This window comes from Phascolarctos cinereus, unplaced genomic scaffold (genome assembly GCF_003287225.1).
Source record: "Phascolarctos cinereus isolate Bilbo 61053 unplaced genomic scaffold, phaCin_HiC Scaffold_726;HRSCAF=1367, whole genome shotgun sequence".
Taxonomy (NCBI): Eukaryota; Metazoa; Chordata; class Mammalia; order Diprotodontia; family Phascolarctidae; genus Phascolarctos; species Phascolarctos cinereus.
The window spans coordinates 421932940-421950417 of NW_027556098.1; the positions used below are offsets into that span (position 1 = coordinate 421932940).

Genomic DNA, 17478 nt, shown 5'->3' on the forward strand with positions numbered 1-17478 from the left:
CCTGACACCTAATGCAAGTCCACCCATCATGCCTGGTTCTGCCCATTCCTCTTCCCCAAGATAGCCTTCAAAGAGGTGAACAAAGCTCTTTCTGCTACAAACCTTTCCATGCCAAACATTCCCGGTTCCTTCAACTAGTTGTCATAGATCATGAATTTACTTTTTCCTCCTATCTGGTTTTTTATTGTCTCTATCTCTACGAGTGTCTCTGAGATCTCTCCATTTCTATCACTGGCCACTAATGTTTGTTTCTCTCATTGTCTCCTCTTCCCCACCCCCCTCTGCTTTGTCTCCCATCAACATTTCCCTTTGGTGACATCAGGACCTAAATGGAGATGACAGGTGTGCGGGTGGGGTGGGGAGGGTGTCCTGGCATGATGGATACAGGCAGATCAGATCCAGGCCAGTTCTCAGCCTGAAGCCATGCCCCCCATGACCCTGATCTATCTGGCTCCAGGCTGGCCTGGCCAGGTCCCTGGAATCCCTCATCTCCCCGGTAACTGATGCTCCACCAGAGCTTTGATGGGTCCTAAATAAAACTATTGACTGACAGAGCTGGAAAGGCCCTTAAAGATCACTGGCTATAACAGTAATACTCTGTAATACGAGGAGGCACCTGCCAAAGGCTCCCCAGGAAGGAAAAGGCAAAGCTGAGGCTGGAACCCAGACCCTCCTCTGACTTCAGATCAGGGGCTCTGCCTCTGCCCCCCACCCCATGCCAGGATCACAGAGGCCTCCAAGGTCACTCCTGCCTGCACAGCTATCATTGAGACTAACAGAGTGTAGGGTGACCTCCATTGAAGCTTCAGTGGCTCCTGTGGCCACATGTGGCCTTTACGGCATCCACAGTTTGGTTGGCACTCCCCTGTGAGCTCTAGGCTCTATGCAGGTTAGCCTTCATCCCAGTCCTCTATGCACAGACTTTCCCACCTCCAAGCCTTTGCGTGCAATGCTGTCCCTCCTCATTGTTGCTTCTTAGGATCTTCCAGCTCTGTTCAGTCTGTCCCGACCCACCCAGCCCATCCCTGGGTATTTATTTTATGTACGTCTGGTATTTATTTAGAGGCCCTCCTGGATTCTAGAAGAATGTAGCCTCGCTGAGGGCGGGAATGGCCTCACTTTGGGTTTGCCTTCCCATGGCTTAGCTCAGGGTCATGCCCTCCCTGCTGATTGTCTGATTGATCGAGACACCCTCCCATAGACACCTGACCCCCTCCCTTAGACAGGGAAAGAGCTCCAGACTGGGCAAGTTCCTTGTTGAAGATGTAATAGGAAACAGCAGAATCACCCTGCTGGAAGGCTCGCCAGATCCCTGGGTACAGTCCTCCACCAAGGCCACAAGACAGCTCAGGACAGAGTCAAGATGGTACAATGTAGACCATCAGAGTTACAAGGGGCTTTGAGATCATGGGGTTTCCCCATGCTTGCTTTACAGGTAAGGATATTGTGGCTCAGAGAGGGCTCCAACCTGCCTGGGAGCACACAGTGCTTTCTGCCCAGACTCCACTCAGGTTGCCTTTCTCCACCGGGGGTTCCCAGGGTGACTTCCCCAGACACAAACTCCATAACCTGACTCAGACAGAGCTTTATTCAAGGCTGGGCATGGGCCCAGGTTTGTTGGGGGGCAGACCACTGTTTGACCCCATCAGCCTTCAAACTTCTTCTTCCGCCCTTCCATCCCGCTCAGGGCGTCAATGTTCTTTCTCCAGTCTCCTACTTCTCGGCTTTCCTGCAGGGAGGAGGCCCCAGTCAGGAAGCTGCTTCCCAGGCCCTGCATGAGGCCCTGGATGGCTTCCTCCTCCCCACACCCCACCCCTCAGTTCATTTGTCCACTCTGCTTTGCTGAGGGCTCACTTCCAGCACCTTGGTTTCTTCCTGGTTGATGGCACCCCAGCTCCCAGCTCCTATCCCCCATCTCCCTGCCTTTGAGCTGACTGCTCCCTTCTTTCCTTCAGGGCTCAGCTACATGGCTACATGCAGGGGCTCTGGGCTCCAGGGTAAGCCCCAGAGATCAGAGACTCTGTCTTTGTGTCCCAGGCCCTCAGCACAGTGCCCGGCCTGTAGTAAGGAGGTGGGTGGCGGATGCTTGACTGAGTGAGGGAGGGAATGTCCCAGCCAGTCTCACCTTCTCTGTGTCATCCTTCTTCACCTGCTTGAGGTGAGCCCTGAGGTCCAGGGACTCTTTGGCTCGGGCCCCCAGCAGGGCCTGCATCATGGCATCTGCTGAGATCCGCACCCTCCGCAGGGCTGGGCGCTTGAACTTCCCCCTCAGGTCAAAGATTTTCTGATTCAGATCAGCAATCTGGGGAGTGAGGCAGGAGGGGAGCAGACGTGGATTCCTCACCCTCAGTTGTACGCCCCTCCCCTGTGTGCCCCCAACAATACAGCCAGAATTGTGGGCAGAGCCCCATGCCGAATCAGAGGACCCACATTCAAGTCACTGCTTTGACACTAGCTTCCTGACCGGAAACAACTTCCTGTCCCTCTCTGAGCCTCAGTTTCCTCATCTGTAAAACTCAAGGGGTTGGACTAGATAATGTCTAAGGGCTCTCCCAGCTCTCAATCTTGTAAGCCTGGAAAAACAAGTCACTCCATCTTACTGAGCCTCAGTTTCCCCATCTGTCTAAAGAAGATAACCCTCCCACAGCCTCTTGGCAGACTTGTTACGAGAGACATAGTTTGTAAGCCCTATAAACATTCTTTTGTTGTTAATAATATTATTTTTATAAATACTAGTTGAGGTGAATCCAGCCTCCCACATTTTCCTCACATACACATTTTCCCTGACTATCCTTCCTCACCTCTGCCTCCCAGCTTCCTTTAGGTCCTACCCAAAGTCCTGCCTTCTCCTGGAAAGCCTTTCCTGGTCCTCCTTTATCTCTGGGCCTTCCCTCTGAGACTGCTTCCCATTTCTCCTGCCTAGACATTGTCTGTCCATAACTGTTCATCCTTCTTTGTATCTCTAGTGCTTAGCACAGTGCCTGGCAACTAGCAGGCCCTTAAAGAATGTTTGTTGACTGACTGACCCTCCCTACCATTCATGGGAAAGCAATCTCATTCTTAGTATTAGTCAGTCAGTCAATAAACATTTATTAAGCATCTACTGTGTGTCAGACACTGGGCTAAGCACTGGGCATACAAAAAGAGGCAAAACACAGTTCCTGCCTCCAAGGAGCTCACAAATCTAATGGCAGAGACAATATGCAAACAAATTTATACAAAGTAAGCTATATACAGGATAAATAAGGAAATAATTAACAGAAGGAGGGCACTAGAATTAAGAGAGGTTGGAGAATTCTCAGAGACTCTGGGAGTTTAGCTACAAAGGGCAGAAGAGATATAAGACCATAGTCAGCAGGGGATGAAAGATCAAGGGAGGGTTTATTCAGTAGGAGGAGACATGGGCACGTTTGTAGGCAGTAGGGAATGAGCTAGGAGAGAGAGAAAGAAGAAAGTGAAAGAAAGGGATGACAGAGGGGTCAGTCCATTGGAGGAGATGGGGTGGAAAGAAATCACCTGGGCAGGTAGAGGGGTCAGCCTTGGTCAGGAGTAAGAGCACCCCTTCGTGTGAGATGGGGGAAGGAGGAGAGAGGGGCAGAAGATGCCCGAGTGATAGGAGATAGGGAAGAGGGGAGGAGAAGAGGAAGCTCATGGTGAATGGCCTCCAACTTTCCAGTAAAATAGGAGGCAGGATCTCAGCTGAGAGAGCAGGGGGAGGGGGAACCATAGGAGGTTTGAGGAGGAATAAGAAGATTTAGAAGAATCACTGTAGACAATGGAAGAGTGAGTTAATAAGGCAGGTGTAGCAGGATTGCCTGGCAGCAGTGAGGGCTCAGTGGAGGTTGTATAGCAAGTTTGTAACAGGTCCAGTCAGAATGGTTGCATGATTCTCTCCACCTTCATCAGCAGCATGTGTGTAGGAGTGAATGGTGGGAGTGATCCAAGGTTGAAGCTTGGACGCAATAGGCAAAAATGGTAAGGGGACTAGCAATCTAAGAGGAACACAGTGTGGAGTGGAATTGGTTCACCAAGGGACTAAAATGGGGAGAAGAGAGAGTGGCTGGAGCAGGGGAGATGGCCTGGGAGAGGATTGTGGAGTCAAGGGCTTGGAGGTCACGGTGAGGATGAAGAGCGGTTATGTAAGGGGAGGCAGAGGGAGAGGTGAAAACCCAAGAGATTATGGTCAGATAAAGGGACTTCAGAAATTTTGAATATGGCGGTACATTTGTGTGTGGCTGAGGCAGGGTGGCAGAGTGGCTCCTGAGAAATGAATAGGTGGAGGAACTGATCAGTCAGGGTGTTTGATGGAGAGTCCCTATGTATGTTAAAGTCCCCTAGGATGAAGGCAGGAGTTGGGGAGAAGAGCAATATTGTGAGCCAGGGACCAAACTCATCGAGGAAGGAAGGGGACACGACAGCTCTCAGGATTTTGACTGGGTGGGACATATGACTGGCATGAACTGCAAAGTAGGAGAGGCTACTGAGGGATGGAGGAAGGGGGAGAACCTGGAAGCAGCTCAGGGGAACCTTGACCAGTGAGCCGCGGAGAATGAATGAAGGTGCGGCCAGTTCTGGAGAGGGCAGCCAGGGAGGCTGTGTCTTCAGGGAGAAGCCAGGTTTCAGTACGAGTGGATAGATGGAGTGGGAGAGGAAAAGATTGAAGATGAAGCGAAGGAACAAGCATGCCAGAGGGCACAGTGGAAGGGCTGGCTGGAGTTAGGTTGGAACTTCGGGGTGGGAGGTCGCTGGGATGGGGAATCAGGTGGGAGGGAGTAAGTTTGGGTCATAACCTACAGGAGCTGAGTCACTGGGATGTGAAGGGTATGACCAGGTGTGGGAATGGAGGGCACCCCTCTGCCCTCGGAGGACAGGCACAGCAGGAGGTAGAAAACCTGCAGTCAGGGGGAGTTCCGCTCTGCTGTGCCCTGTGGGGAGACTGGGAAGATGCAAGGCTCAGGGCACCCTCGGTCTGAGGTCGTCTCCCTTCGGAGGCTGGCCACGAGGGGGCAGCAGGAAGTGACAAACTCCTTGTACTGAGGGAAGCTCTTTGGGGCAGCTGGAAGGTGCCCTGCCTGGCCTCTAGAAGCCTTTCCTCAGGGGACAGGCTGCTTGGCATGAAATTATAGGCTTGGAAAGAATCCAGGGCTAGTAGGCTAGAGATCTGGACATGTCTGCTCTCCACCTGGCATGGGCAGGACTCTTCGCTCGCTGGGGCTCAGAACGAATAATCTCTGAGCATGCCCTTCACTTTGGTCCTCTGGGACATCAAACAGATTCCTGGCTCTCGTACCCTGTCTCTGAATGACTTGATATTCTGAAGAGAAGGGCTTGGTCCCACAGGGATAGATGGGTCCTTCCCTTCCGAGGACTTGTCCAGCTCCTTCCTCTGTAACGCCAGGGGCGCGGACCCCCAGTCCTCCTTTGGCTGACTCTCGTTCCCTGACCCTAGGCCACGTGCTCACAGGTAATCATCCTGTCCCCCTTTGCTCCCTACCTCGGTGACATTCTTCGTAACTTTTGCCTCCAAATCATATCTCTCTTCATCCACCTTGTCCACTCTGGCATGAAGTTCCCGACACAGCTCCTGAGGGAAGAGGGGAGGACACCTGGTTCCCCACAGGATATCTTCTGGGGGCTTAATGCCAGGCACCCTGGGCGGGGAGTAGGGTTGAGACAGATCCCTGGGTCCCTGATGGAGGCGGGGAGGGGGAGCCAGGACCCCCGCGTCTCCTAATACCTGCAGCTCGGCGACCCCGAGCCCGGCCAGCTCCACCGGAGCACAACGCTCCCCGAGCACGCGGCCCTTCTCCCCACGCCGATCGTCCCCCTCTCGCTCCAACTCCTGCTTGGCAATCTGCAGCATCAGGGTCTGAGAAGGAAGGAGAGCCCAGCTGGGAGGCGAGCAAAGCCACTGCCTAGGGAAGCTCCCTCCCCGCAGCCCTCCGCCCGGCTGTCCGGCTTGTGCACTCCCAGAACTTCCCACGCGCGGCTTGAGTGACTGACCGATCGCTCCTTCCCAGGTCCCGCCCCTCACCTTCAGCTGCAGCTTCCGAGAAGCCGAGATCTTGGACTTTTTCTGCGAGAGGCAAAGACTGGGGTCAGGATGGGGAGGGGAGAGAAACCTAACCTGGGGGGAGGGGAGCTGGAATTCAATGGTGGGGCAGAATCCCCAGGGGGCAGTTAGAATTCGGGGCGGGGCCAGAGGCCCACGGGATGGGGCTAGTGTTTTGGGGGCGGGGCAGAAACCCACGGGGTGGGACTGGCGTTCTGGGGGCAGAGCCAGAAACCCACGGGGTGGACTAGAGTCCTGGGGCGAGGCCAGAACCCCAATGCCCCTACAGAATCGGCCGTGGGACGGCAGGGCTCCGAGGGCCCCAAGGGCCCGGGTCCCTCCACCACTATCACCAGAGTTCACATCCCTCACAGAGGTACTGGCTTCTCACCTTGGCATGAGGCTCGGTGGCATAGGCGCGGTAGTTGACGGAGGAGCGGCGTCGAACTGGGGGTGGCGCTGGACTGGGTGCAGGTGGCGATCCCGCCGGGAACTGGAGAAGACCCGGGTCAGCTGGGCTCCGAGGCCCTATGCCCGAAGGGTCGTCTCTTCTAGGAACCCCAGGGCCCCGCTCCCCGCCCAAGGGAAGCCCAGGCCTGCAAGCCTCCACCCCACGTCCTCGAGGTCCCCGGTGTCCTCATCCCATCCCTCTCCCTCTTCAGGGATCCAGGAGTCCCTAACCCCCAGCTCCAAGGCCCCCTTCCCTTCTCTCCTTTTCTCACCGTGTCGCTGCTCCTGTAGAGAGAAGGGAGGGAGGATGTTACTGCACAGGTGGTGGGCAACCAGCTTCCTCCTCCCTACCCTCTCAGGTCCAGGACAAACCAGGACAAGTGTAATTCTACACAGGGACCTTGGCCTTGATTCCCGCCCCTCCAGGGCCCAAGCGTCCTTGCCACGGAGACTAACACTCACTCCTCTGCCATGTCGGAAGAGCACTGGACGAGTCTCCGGGATGACCTTGGGGGGCTGGGGTCCGCTAGCCTCTGCTCTCCTCAGGCTCCTCTGGGAACACTGCGATAAAAGCCGAGCCTGAGGCTAAATATACTGTCTGCTGGTGAGATAAGGAGGCGCGGAGGGGGAGGCAGATGTCCCGTGTCTGGCCGTTCCTTTCCTCTCTCAGGTCCCACCTCCATAGGGAACCAAGAGTCCTGACACGCTAGCCCCTCCTCCCTCGGGGAAGCTGAGGTCCTGATCATCTGACCCCCCTCTTTTGGGGACTCAGAATGTTCTTGTCCTGTTTCCTCCCCCGTAAGGAACCTTGAGCCCCATTGCATCTTCTCTCTGGAACCCAGGGATTCTCATTCCCTAGAGCCTTCCCCTTTGGGGCCTGGACTTCCTAGTCCCCAGCCCCTTCTCCCTTGGGGACGCACGGTTTTGATTCCCCAGGCCCTCCCCCCTCCAAGGCCAAGGCACCTTGAGCCTCAACCTATTCGGTCCCCGAAACCCAGGCGTGTTGCTCATCTAGCGCATTCCTCTCTCAGGGACGTCGTGAAACCTAGACCCTCCTCCCTCTGGAAGCAAGGCGTCCTGAGCCCCAGATCCATTTTTCTTGGGGACCCAGGAGTCCTGAGACCTATCCTCCGTTCTTAAGGGGGAGGCGACGTATCGCACTCCTCTCAGATCACAGACTGATGATAGGGTCAGACTCTCTTTATTCTAACAAGTCCTGACTCCCTGGGAGGTCAAAATCCTATGAGCCTCAGAATTCCAGGGGAGCAGGATCCAAATCCTGGGGCCAATATAGTCGTGGGCGGTGGGGGGAGGGGCAAGGGAGAATTCGGGGACTAAGGGGTCTCAGCTAGAATTCGGCGGTGAAGTCAGGGTCGCATGAACCTGAGTATCTGGAGCCAAACGCAGAATTGTCGGGTTGGGGGGGGGAGGTTCGGGAATACAGAAGGTGGGGTCAGAGTCTTGGGGAAGATGGGTGACCGGGCTCCCCAGAGGGCATTCCAGGATCATCAGTACCCCGGGCAGGGATCAGAATGCCAGAGAGGGCGGTGTCGGAGTTCCCAGGGGGCGGAGTCAGAATTCTAGGGGGGTCAGGTTCTGCATCCATAGGCAGGCTCAGAATCTCTGAGGGCGGAGTCATGGTGTCAAGGGGCGGGCTCGGAATTCCGGCTATAGCAGGACTAGTGGGTGGTCTAAGAACGCCAGAGGGTGCGAGCTCCGAATCCTCAAGGGGCGGGGTCAGCACAGGAGCATCGTCATTTGATGAAGGGCTCAGAATTTCAGAGGGGGAAGGCTCTGAATCCTCATTTGATGATGGGCTCAGAATTTCAGAGGGGGCTGGCTCAGAGGCCCCAGGAGGCGGGGTCAAAATCTCTGAGGGAGGAGTCAAGCTATCAAGGGGCAGGGCTTCGGCCTTCTGACTTACACCCCAGGCACCCTGGGGAGGTGGGCTATCCAGGCCCGGCTGGGGCTTGCGGGAGAAGCGGGCGAAGGTTTCGGTGGGACCCTCGTGGGACTCTGGTACGAAGCCAGAAGCCTCAGCTAGCTCCCGGACCCGACCAGAGAAACTCTCTAGCTGTTTAGGCCGCAAGTCCACAAGGTACCTGAGGACAGACGGGAGAGAGTCAGGGAACCAGGAGTCAGGGCTCTCAGGCCGTGCCCCCACTCCCTCAGCACCCTGGGAGTGCGGACAGAGCTCACCTGGCCAATTCCACCATCAGGCGTCCCCCAGGAGCCACGCAGGCCCCGAGCTCCGGGCTCAGCTGGTGAACCATCCTGCAGAAAGATGGATAAGGACGAATCAGGACGCCTGGTTCCCCAACCCCCCAGGAGAAGAGGGCTAGAGAACAGTGCTCCTAGGTTCCCCGAGGGAGAAGAGGGCAGGGAGATCTGTGGCCCTGGATCCCTGAGACACGAAGGGCTGGAGATCAGAACCCAGGTCACTGAGGAGGAGGTCTGAGGGACAGGGACTCCTGGGGTCCCCGGGAGGACAGGGCAGGGGGATCAGTGCTTCTATGTCCCTGAGGGAGGAGGGACTGGAACAATGAGGATGTTTGTGTGTCTTCCCCCTGGTTCCTGGAGAAGAGGCTTGGGGATCTGTGCTCCTAGGTCTCTCAGAGAGGAGGGGTTCGGAATAGGGACATCGGAGTCCCTCAGAGAGGAGGAGAGGGCTGGAAGAATCAGAACACCTGGATCTGAGGAAAGAGAGGGCTGGAAATCAGTACTCGGGTTGACTGGGGTGAAGTTTAGGGAATAAAGATTCCTTCTGGAAGGACGAGGGAAAGGGGCTGATGGCTCAGGACGCCTGAGTCCCTGAAGGAAGAGAAAGAGGTGACTCAGGACGCCTTGGGTCGGAGGAAGGGCTTAGGGCCTTAAGGCTGACTACTGGATCCCTGAGGCGACCTGGGCTAGGGGCACAGGGGAACCAGCTCTCAGTTACCCGCAGGACACGTAGAGAAGGTGGAAGCGGCTGCGGAAGTGATTTCGATGGTGCAGGCTCGGGGCGGCCCCCAGGGGCAGGAAGTGGACCCGGAAAGGTCTGGAGCTCTCGGGATCTGAAGCCGAAGGAGACCGGGAGAGAAAGACAGGCACTTAGTGCCAGAGAGAAAGGAGAGGAGGAAAAAGTAGAGGAGGAAGAGAATGGCATCGGGGACACTACACCTCTCTTTCCTTGAAGCCCTCGCACAACCAGCCTTGACCTTCCTGTCCTGTCCTGTTACACACATGTACACACCATGAACATGCATACATACGCACACGGCCCCTCCCCAACCTCCAATCCTGGGTGAGAAAGGCTTGGGAAAACTTATAGACAGGACTCTGATCTTCCCTCCCTCTAGTCCAGGCGTTGACCCTGACCCTCCCCGTGTCCTTGGGCTAGTTCTATCCCTCCTCTTGGCCTCAGTTTCCCCTCTGGGAATCCAGATGGTCTCTAAGAGCTTTAAGTGGGGGAGAGGGAACCGCTAGTACTCGGAAGAAGGAAAGTTTGGGGAGCCTCCTGTCCTTTCTCACCAGAACCCGGGGCCCCGGCCTCCGCCTCGACCTCAGGTTCGGCCCCAGACACCTCCTCCCGGGCTGCCACTAGGCTTCGAAACAGCGAGGTGACATTGTGCAAGGAGATCTCACCAGCGCACTGTGGGAGGGACAGGCAGTAAATGTGGGAGGAGCCTAGAGAAAACGGGCGGAGCCATGGAGTGGCGCTGTTGGGGGTTGGGGGGGCCGGAGAAAGCGAAGGCTCCGAGAAAAGGAGAGAGACATAGATGGGGATGGGGTCTGAAGTCCTCCCGGCGGAAGGTGGAGAGATACTGGGACCATAGACCCTGAGCTCGAGAGAATCGCAAAGACAAAACGAGAGAGTGCCAGCGACACTGAGCGTGAGACTGAGTCACTGAGAGGGGGAAGACACAGATAGAAAGACTGAGGGAGATGGAACCAGAGATTCTGAGTGTAAGAGATAGAACCATTCAAGAAGGGGGAGGAGACAAGGACAGAGAAAGAGAGGCAGAGACAAAGCAAGAGATAGAGAGTCAAGAAGGCCTTAGGTCTGCCGAGAGGACAGAAGGAGAGAAAGGAAGAAGCCCTGGAGGTTCGGCCTGGGCGGGCACCTTGATGGGGGTTCCGTTGCGGGTCTGCAGGAGACTCTGATCGTCTGACTCGATGCCAAAGGCCACGAAGGGGCCGGTAGCCACGTCCCCCCAATAGCCTCGCACAGCCACGCGCTCTCCACGCTGAAGTTGGAGGAGAGACACTGCTCAACTGTTGGACATCTGGGTCCACAAGGAAACTGAGGTAGGGACACGGGTGTCCTCAAATGTCAGAAGCTTGGAATGTGAACTACTAGGATCCTGAGGATAAAGGGCTGGGAAGCTGAAGGCCCAGCTCCCCTGAAATAGAGGACTGAGGGGGGGAGACCAGAACTCCCTCGGACCCCAGAGAGAGAGGACGGAGACCAGGACTTTTGGATCCCCTGAGATGGTGGACTGGGTAGGGTTAGTCATCTAGTCCCCTGAGATAGTGAGTGCGGCTCAAGACTCCTGGATCCCCAAGGGCTGGAGAGGACAGGGGGACTGGGTCCCCTTCAGGTGAGAAATTGGGAGATGAAGTCTGGTTCCCCCAACGCTGAGAGATGGGAACGAGCCTAGAGCACGCACATGGCTCATCAGACGCCCGGACGCCAGGGTCCGGTTTGGGAGTTGATAGGCCGAAGCATCCCGAATCTCGAAGGCCACACTGGTTTCCCGCCAGCGACGAAACTCTCGGCTGTTGATGACCCGGGCCTGAGAGGCAGAGGAAGGGAGGAAGGGCTCAAGGGCCCAGGAATCCTCCCCATCTCCGTGATCTTCCCACTTCTTCAGGAAGCCAGGCGACCAGCCAGCCTCCCAATCTCTAACCTAAAGCGGCCTCATGCCCCAATGCGGAGGTGCCTAAAACTACATTTCCCAGGAAGCTCGGGGAGAAGCTTAGGCAGCCTTCCAACGACATTCCCCTGCTGCCTGCTGGGAATGGTAGTTCTTTTCTTCCCACAAGCCTCCCAGTGACCCCAGCGTCCAGAAGCGCTCACCCCTCGGTCATGCAGCTTCATATGCAAGTCCCAGTCGCTGACCCCCAGCCGGGCATCGTAGCGGGAGCCCAGGTATCCTCGGAGTCGAGAGTCCCACAAGCGGCTCAGGGGGAAGGAGGCCTCGGCTTCGGAGGCTGCCCAGAAGGTGAACACGGCCTCCAGGGCGTCCCGCTCCCGGAACTGAGAACAGGAGAGAATCGGGACTAGAAGCAGATGGGAAATTGGCTCAGGAGGCAGGGACCCAGAGAGCAAAAAAATAGGATTAGGACAAGTAGAGCTGAATAGAAGCTTTTCCAGGGCAGGGACTAATGCTGGACTTTTGCCTCTGGGTCCCCAGTGCCCAACCCTGAGCCTGACCTAAAAAAGGCACTTCATAAACACTTTCTCTTCATCCATCCATCCATCCATCCATTTCTTGAAACAAGTAGGGATAGGAGGGCTAGTGATCTATTTGAGGAAAAACAAGAAAACTAATCTAACTGGACCATAGTGGGGCGAATAATGAAAACTAAAGCGAAAGGGTAAGTTGAGGCCCCGTGCTGAAGGGCTTTGAATGTCAACTAGAAGTTTCTTTTGATCTTAGAAGTAACAATAAGCCATTGTATCTCGTGGAGCAGGGAGTGACAAGGCTACATGCGTGCCTCAGGACCATCACTTTGGAAGCCGGCTGGAGGAGGAACTGGAGAGGGCAGAGACTTGAGTCTGGGAACCCTGTTAGAAGACCATCTCCTCGGTCAGAGTGAGAGGAGATGAGGCCTGAAGGAGGGTATTGGCTTGTAAATTAAGAGGAGGTAGAGATGAGAAAGAATTTGAAGGCATATCGCAGATTTGACTAGTGCTTGGACGAGAAAGAAGAGAGAGAGAGGAGAGTCCCCCACTTACAGCCCCGGGGCTGTAGCTGAGCACCCCCACCCGGGCCATTGGCGCGTCCCCGCCCTTTCCCCCCACCCTACCCCGCCACCCCCGACCTCGAACCTTGAGCGCTTCCAGGCTGAGGTGGGGAAGCTGAGCCGCCAAGTCATCCGGCTCAGGCAAGAGGCGGCGCATGCGCTGGGACTGAGTTCGAACGTACTCGGCCACCTGGGTCCGCACGAGCCCATTCCCCCATAGCTCCAAGAACGTCTCGCTCTTTTCTGCGGGGAGCGGGGAGAGGGCGGCTGGGAGCAGGGACGGCTGGGTCCCGGACTGGGAAAGGTCAAGGAGCAGGGACGCGTGAGCCCCCGACAGGATGGGGGCTGGGAGTAGGGATTTCTGGGTGCCCGAGAGGACAAAGACTGGAAACGGACTCTTGAGTCCCGGACTGCGAGGAGACTAGGAACAAGGATTTCCGGAATCCAGACCGGGGCTGGTTTGGGAGCTGGGAGCCTGGGTCCTGGAAGGGGGCATTCTCTGAGAACATGGACGCCTGCGCGCCTGAGGGAACATCCGGATGCCTGGGCCCTGGGCTGGGTTGGGAATATTGAACTGCAGCCTCCACCGGGCTCACCTTGAAGGCCCATCTTCTCTGGAGGCTCGAAGGCCAGGTTGAGGATCAGAATTTGGCGGGCCACCGCCTCCAGGTTGTTCTCCAGTACGAAGAACTGGGATCAGTTGTGAGAAAAGATGGGAAAGCCCAGGATCAAGGATGGCGGCCAGTCCTGCCTTCTCCCCTCCCAGGGGGCCTCCTTCATCCACCCCAACTGGCAACTCCCAAGTAGTCTTTAAGCACCTACTACGTGCACAAAGTATGCTCCGCGCTGGGCACACGGAGACCAAAAGCAGACGTGTTCCGCCCCCACCTGTCCCAGGACCCAGGACCCAGCCCCCGGTCCCCTCGGGGAGCCCCGCTCACGTTGAGCCCCCGAAGGGGCCAGCGCGGAGCCTGGGCCAGGGTCCGCAGGATATGCCGTGCGTCCACCGAGCCCAGGAGAAGAATGTTGAGTTCCGGGGGGTCCCCGGGGCTGGAGGCATCGGGAGGGCCTGGGATAGGGACAGGGAGGATTTCGGATCACACACCTCCTTCTTCGGTCGGGCTTCCCTGCCTTCCTCTCCTAGCCCTGCTCCTCTTCCCAGACCCTCAGCCAACCCAGCCCCAGAGCCCTCTTAGGGCCGAGTCAAAGATCCGGGGGCTCACATTCGGCCTGTAGATCCAGCGCTGGTGACAGGCCCCACCAGGCCACGGAGCCGAAGCCCTCGCCCGAGCCGGTAACGGTAGTCATCGCCCTTCGGGGGATAGTTCCCGAGCTAATCAAGGATTTCCAAGCGCCACCCAGGAGTCTGAGTACCCTGCCTTCTGCCCGCCTGTGATTCCCCTCAATCCCCGCTGCCCGTCCCGCCCCTCTCTTTTCAGGGTTGAGAGGGGACCGTAAACCGATATACTGAGCCAGAATTCTCATAAACCGGGGGTCGGATCCTGGAACCCTCCCCTTCTATGCGACCGCTCCCTTCCTGGGATGCTGGACACCTCTCCCCCTTCTTCCTCCCCAATCCCTGCCTCAGGGTTCCCCGCACTCCGAGAACCCCCAATTCCCCGCTCCACCCCTCCACCCTGGGGCCCTCAACCCAGTCTCTCGCTCCTTTTTGCCTCCTCAAAGACGCTTCTCCTCTCCGGACCCGTCCCTTCCAACCAACGGGTCAATGGAAGCTCTCGGTGCCCGACTTGCCAGCCAATGGGAGCGCGCGGTGGGGGCCAAAGGGCTCCTCTAGCTTCGGAGAGGACGCGGTTGCTCCTGGCAACGTAAGAGCCAATGATAGCGTGTGGTGAGGCCCACAGGGCGGGGTCCGAAGGCCGACCTCAGCTGGGAAGTGGTCGCCCCTGGCAACGGTCGGGCCTATGGCAGCGTGGATTCGAAGAACTAGAACCCGTTACCCAAGGCAACTCCAGGGCCAAGGTAAACGCGCGGTGAGGATACAGTCGCCACGCTGATGCAGCCCCTGATCACCTCGCAGTCAGAGCTAGGGTTAACCCAATGGCCTCCTCCCTGGGCTCCCCGACTCCAGGCTCTCCCCGTCCAGCCTACACTCAGTCGCCGGCGGCATTTCCTAAAGTGCATCCCTGACCCTGTCCCTCCGCTGCTCATTGAAATCCTACCTGATGCAGGCAGTATTATAACCCTTCTTCCTCCCTCTTTCCTTCTCTAGCTGTTCCTCGTACAGAACTTTCTAGGGCCTGCCTTGCACAAGTGGCTTCCCAGATCGGTGGGTGTGTTCTCACCTCCTCCTCCGAGATCCCCGCTAGCTCCAAAGCCCAGCCCAGGTGCTACCATCTATCTCCCAGGGCTGTTGTGAGCATCCAACAAAATGATGTACATGTGAATAAACAACCATTGTCTGTTGTAAAATAGACGAGTTTGGTTAAATTACATTAGAAGGGGCTTGTATAAATAAAACCAATGTAGCCAAGATTAGAAGGAAAGCAGAAAATAGACAGTTTCTCAGATAAAAGTCTCATATCTCAAATATCTAGAGGACTTTGTCAAATTTATAAGACTATGAGTTATCCCGCAGTTGATAAATGGTCAAAAGATATGAACAGGCTGTTTTTCAATGAAGAAATCAAAGCTATATATAGTCATATTTTAAAAAAAAAGCTCTAAATCATTATTGATTAGAGAATGGAAATTAAAACAACTTTGAGATATCATCCCATACCTATCAGATTGGCTGAAATGGCAGGAGGGGAAAATGAAAAATGTTGGAGGAGATATAGAAAAATTGGGACACTGATACACTATTGGTGGAATTGTGAACTGATCCAACCATTCTGGATAACAATCTGGAATTATCCCCCAAAGAGTTATTAAACTGCACATGGTACACATGTATATATGTATATATGTATATATACACTTTGACCCAGCAATACCGATATTCAGTCTGTTTCCCAAGGTGATAAGGGAAAAAGGAAAAGAACCCATGGGTTCCAAAATGTTTATAGCAGCTCTCTTTGTGGTGACAAAGAACTGGAAATTGAGGGGATGCCCATCAACTGGGGAATAGCTGACCAAGTTCTGGTATATGAATGTGATGGAATACTACTGTGCTATAAGAAATGATGAGCTCAATGATTTAGAAAAACATGGAAAGACTTGAATGAAATAATGAAGAGTGAAATGAAAAGAACCAAAAGAACATTGTATACAGTAACAGCAATATTGTTCAAAGAATAACTGTGAACCACTAAGTTACTCTGAGTATTATAAATACCCAAACCAACTACAAAGGGCCTTTGAAGGAAGATGTTATCCACCTCCAGAGAAAGAAATGATAAATACAAGTATGCACAGTATGGTTTCACATATATTTATAAATCTGTGTCAGATGGTAGCCTTCTCTGGTGTGGGTTGGGGAGGGAAGGAGGGAGATAGTTCAGAACTTAAAATTTAGCAAAAAAATTTAATTAAATCATGTATACATATGTACATTACTTTGCAAAGAGCTATGTAAATGGTAGCCATGATTTTTATTGTGTGTTTGTGTTTACTTACCTGTGTATATAGTGTATCTACCAACACACACACACACACACACACAACTTCTTAAGGCAGGTACTGGTTTATTTTCATCTTTGTGTTCCTAGCACCTAGAGCAGTGCCTGGCACATAGTAGGTACTTAAAAAATGGCTGCTGACTGAAATGGAACTGAAGCAATTATGCCCCCATTCCAGCCTTCCTGCCTTCTGAGAATTCAGGTTTCCTGTCCCTTCCATCATCTTAAAGCATCCCTTCCCCTCCAGCTCCCTAGTGACTGAGAGGTCACAAACCTTGGACCTCTACTCTCTCAGTCCAATCCCACAAGCATTCACTGAGCACCTACTACATGCAAGGCATTAAACATAAAGAGATATTAAGGAGACATTTGCTATCATCCAAAGGAATCCGTATCCTACTTGTTGGGCGGGGGGGGGGGGGAAGATCACAGAGAATCATAGATTTAGAGCAGAAAGGTATGTTAGAGACCATTCCGTCCAACCTCTTCTTTTTATAGACAGGCAGAGGTGAACTGGCTTGCCCAGGTTAAGCATTTGAGGCAGGATATGAACCCAGGTCTTCCTGACTTCTGGTCCAGTACCCTGTCTATGTCAAACTGCTAACATATCCACAGGTCTTTTCTGAAGGAAGAGGGGAGAGGGAGAGGTTCACTCATTGTAGAACCTGGTACATGAGCTGAGCCCTGAAGGAAGCTAGGAATTCTAGAGGCAGAAGTGAGGATGGAGTACATTCTGGGAATGGGAGACAGCCTAGACACAGGGACAGGGACAGGAAATAGAGTCTCCTTTATGGGGAGGTAAATCAGGGTGGCTAAAATGTAGACTGTATGAAAGAGAACAATGTGTAACTAGCTCTGAGAGACAAGGAGAAGCCAGATGGTGACCACCTTCAAATACTAAACAAAGGAGGCATAACTCATCCTAGAAGCCATGGGACAACCCTTCAGGTTGTGAGCAGAGTCAGGGCATGGTCCACTTGGGTTTCAGGAAGAATATTTTGACAACTGTGTGGAGGTCCTGCGTGGACTTTGACCTAGGCCCTTTTCTAGCTGTATGATTTCATTTGGTAATCTCACCAGCTCTCATGGTGCCAATAATCATCTCCATGCAGGTGGCTCTCAGATCTCCTTATCCAGCCCTGACCTCTCTCTAATCTCCAGTCCCTATTTCCAAATGGCTTATTGCACAGCTCACACTGGAAATCCCATAGACCTCTTAAACTCAAGCTGTCCAAAACTAAACTCATTATCTTTCCTCCCAAACCATCCCCTCTTCCTAATTTCCCTATTCTATAGAAAGCACCACCATCTCCCAGGCTTACAACCTAGGATCATCCAATTAGGAGTCTATGGTCATAGTCCAAGTGACAAGCAAGGGGGACCTAAGATAGGGTGGCAGCCACATGAGCAGAACAAAAGGGGGAGGATGTGAGTGGCAAGACTTGGCTG

General features: G+C 54.5%; 1 protein-coding gene across 6 annotated transcripts; it reads right to left on the reverse strand.

The window, feature by feature from the left end:
• Positions 1–1569: 1569 nt before the first annotated feature.
• Positions 1570–13783, reverse strand: TNNI3 (troponin I3, cardiac type). Of its 6 annotated transcripts, XM_078146040.1 has the most exons (19): positions 13675–13774; positions 13393–13520; positions 13048–13141; positions 12537–12694; positions 11562–11741; positions 11152–11277; positions 10606–10728; positions 10013–10133; positions 9441–9555; positions 8702–8776; positions 8427–8604; positions 6903–7063; positions 6775–6787; positions 6444–6545; positions 6035–6076; positions 5738–5869; positions 5495–5584; positions 2126–2302; positions 1570–1729 (listed from the first exon to the last, which is right to left on the reverse strand). In XM_078146040.1, the coding sequence occupies exons 1-19, from the start codon at positions 13757–13759 to the stop codon at positions 1646–1648; spliced, it is 2184 nt and encodes a 727-aa protein (XP_078002166.1). In that variant the 5' UTR covers positions 13760–13774; the 3' UTR covers positions 1570–1645. The 6 variants fall into 6 exon arrangements, 5 of the variants coding, with proteins under 5 accessions (XP_078002166.1, XP_078002168.1, XP_078002169.1 ...); XM_078146041.1 differs by lacking the exon at positions 1570–1729 and having other exon boundaries at positions 2185–2302; positions 6965–7063; XR_013482670.1 differs by lacking the exons at positions 1570–1729; positions 2126–2302; positions 5495–5584; ... (2 more) ...; positions 6444–6545; positions 6775–6787 and having other exon boundaries at positions 7024–7100; positions 7886–8604; positions 13675–13783.
• Between the last annotated feature and the right edge of the window lie 3695 nt (positions 13784–17478).

Excerpts from the sequence above, each read along its gene's own strand:
- TNNI3 (XM_078146040.1), bottom strand. The coding sequence starts at position 13,759 with ATGACTACCGTTACCGGCTCGGGCGAGGGCTTCGGCTCCGTGGCCTGG. Across the intron at positions 9,556-10,012 it reads GGCCGGGGCCCCGGGTTCTG|ATCCCGAGAGCTCCAGACCT; the intron begins GTGAGAAAGGAC and ends CTTCGGCTTCAG. Across the intron at positions 8,605-8,701 it reads CTGATGGTGGAATTGGCCAG|GTACCTTGTGGACTTGCGGC; the intron begins GTGAGCTCTGTC and ends GTCTGTCCTCAG.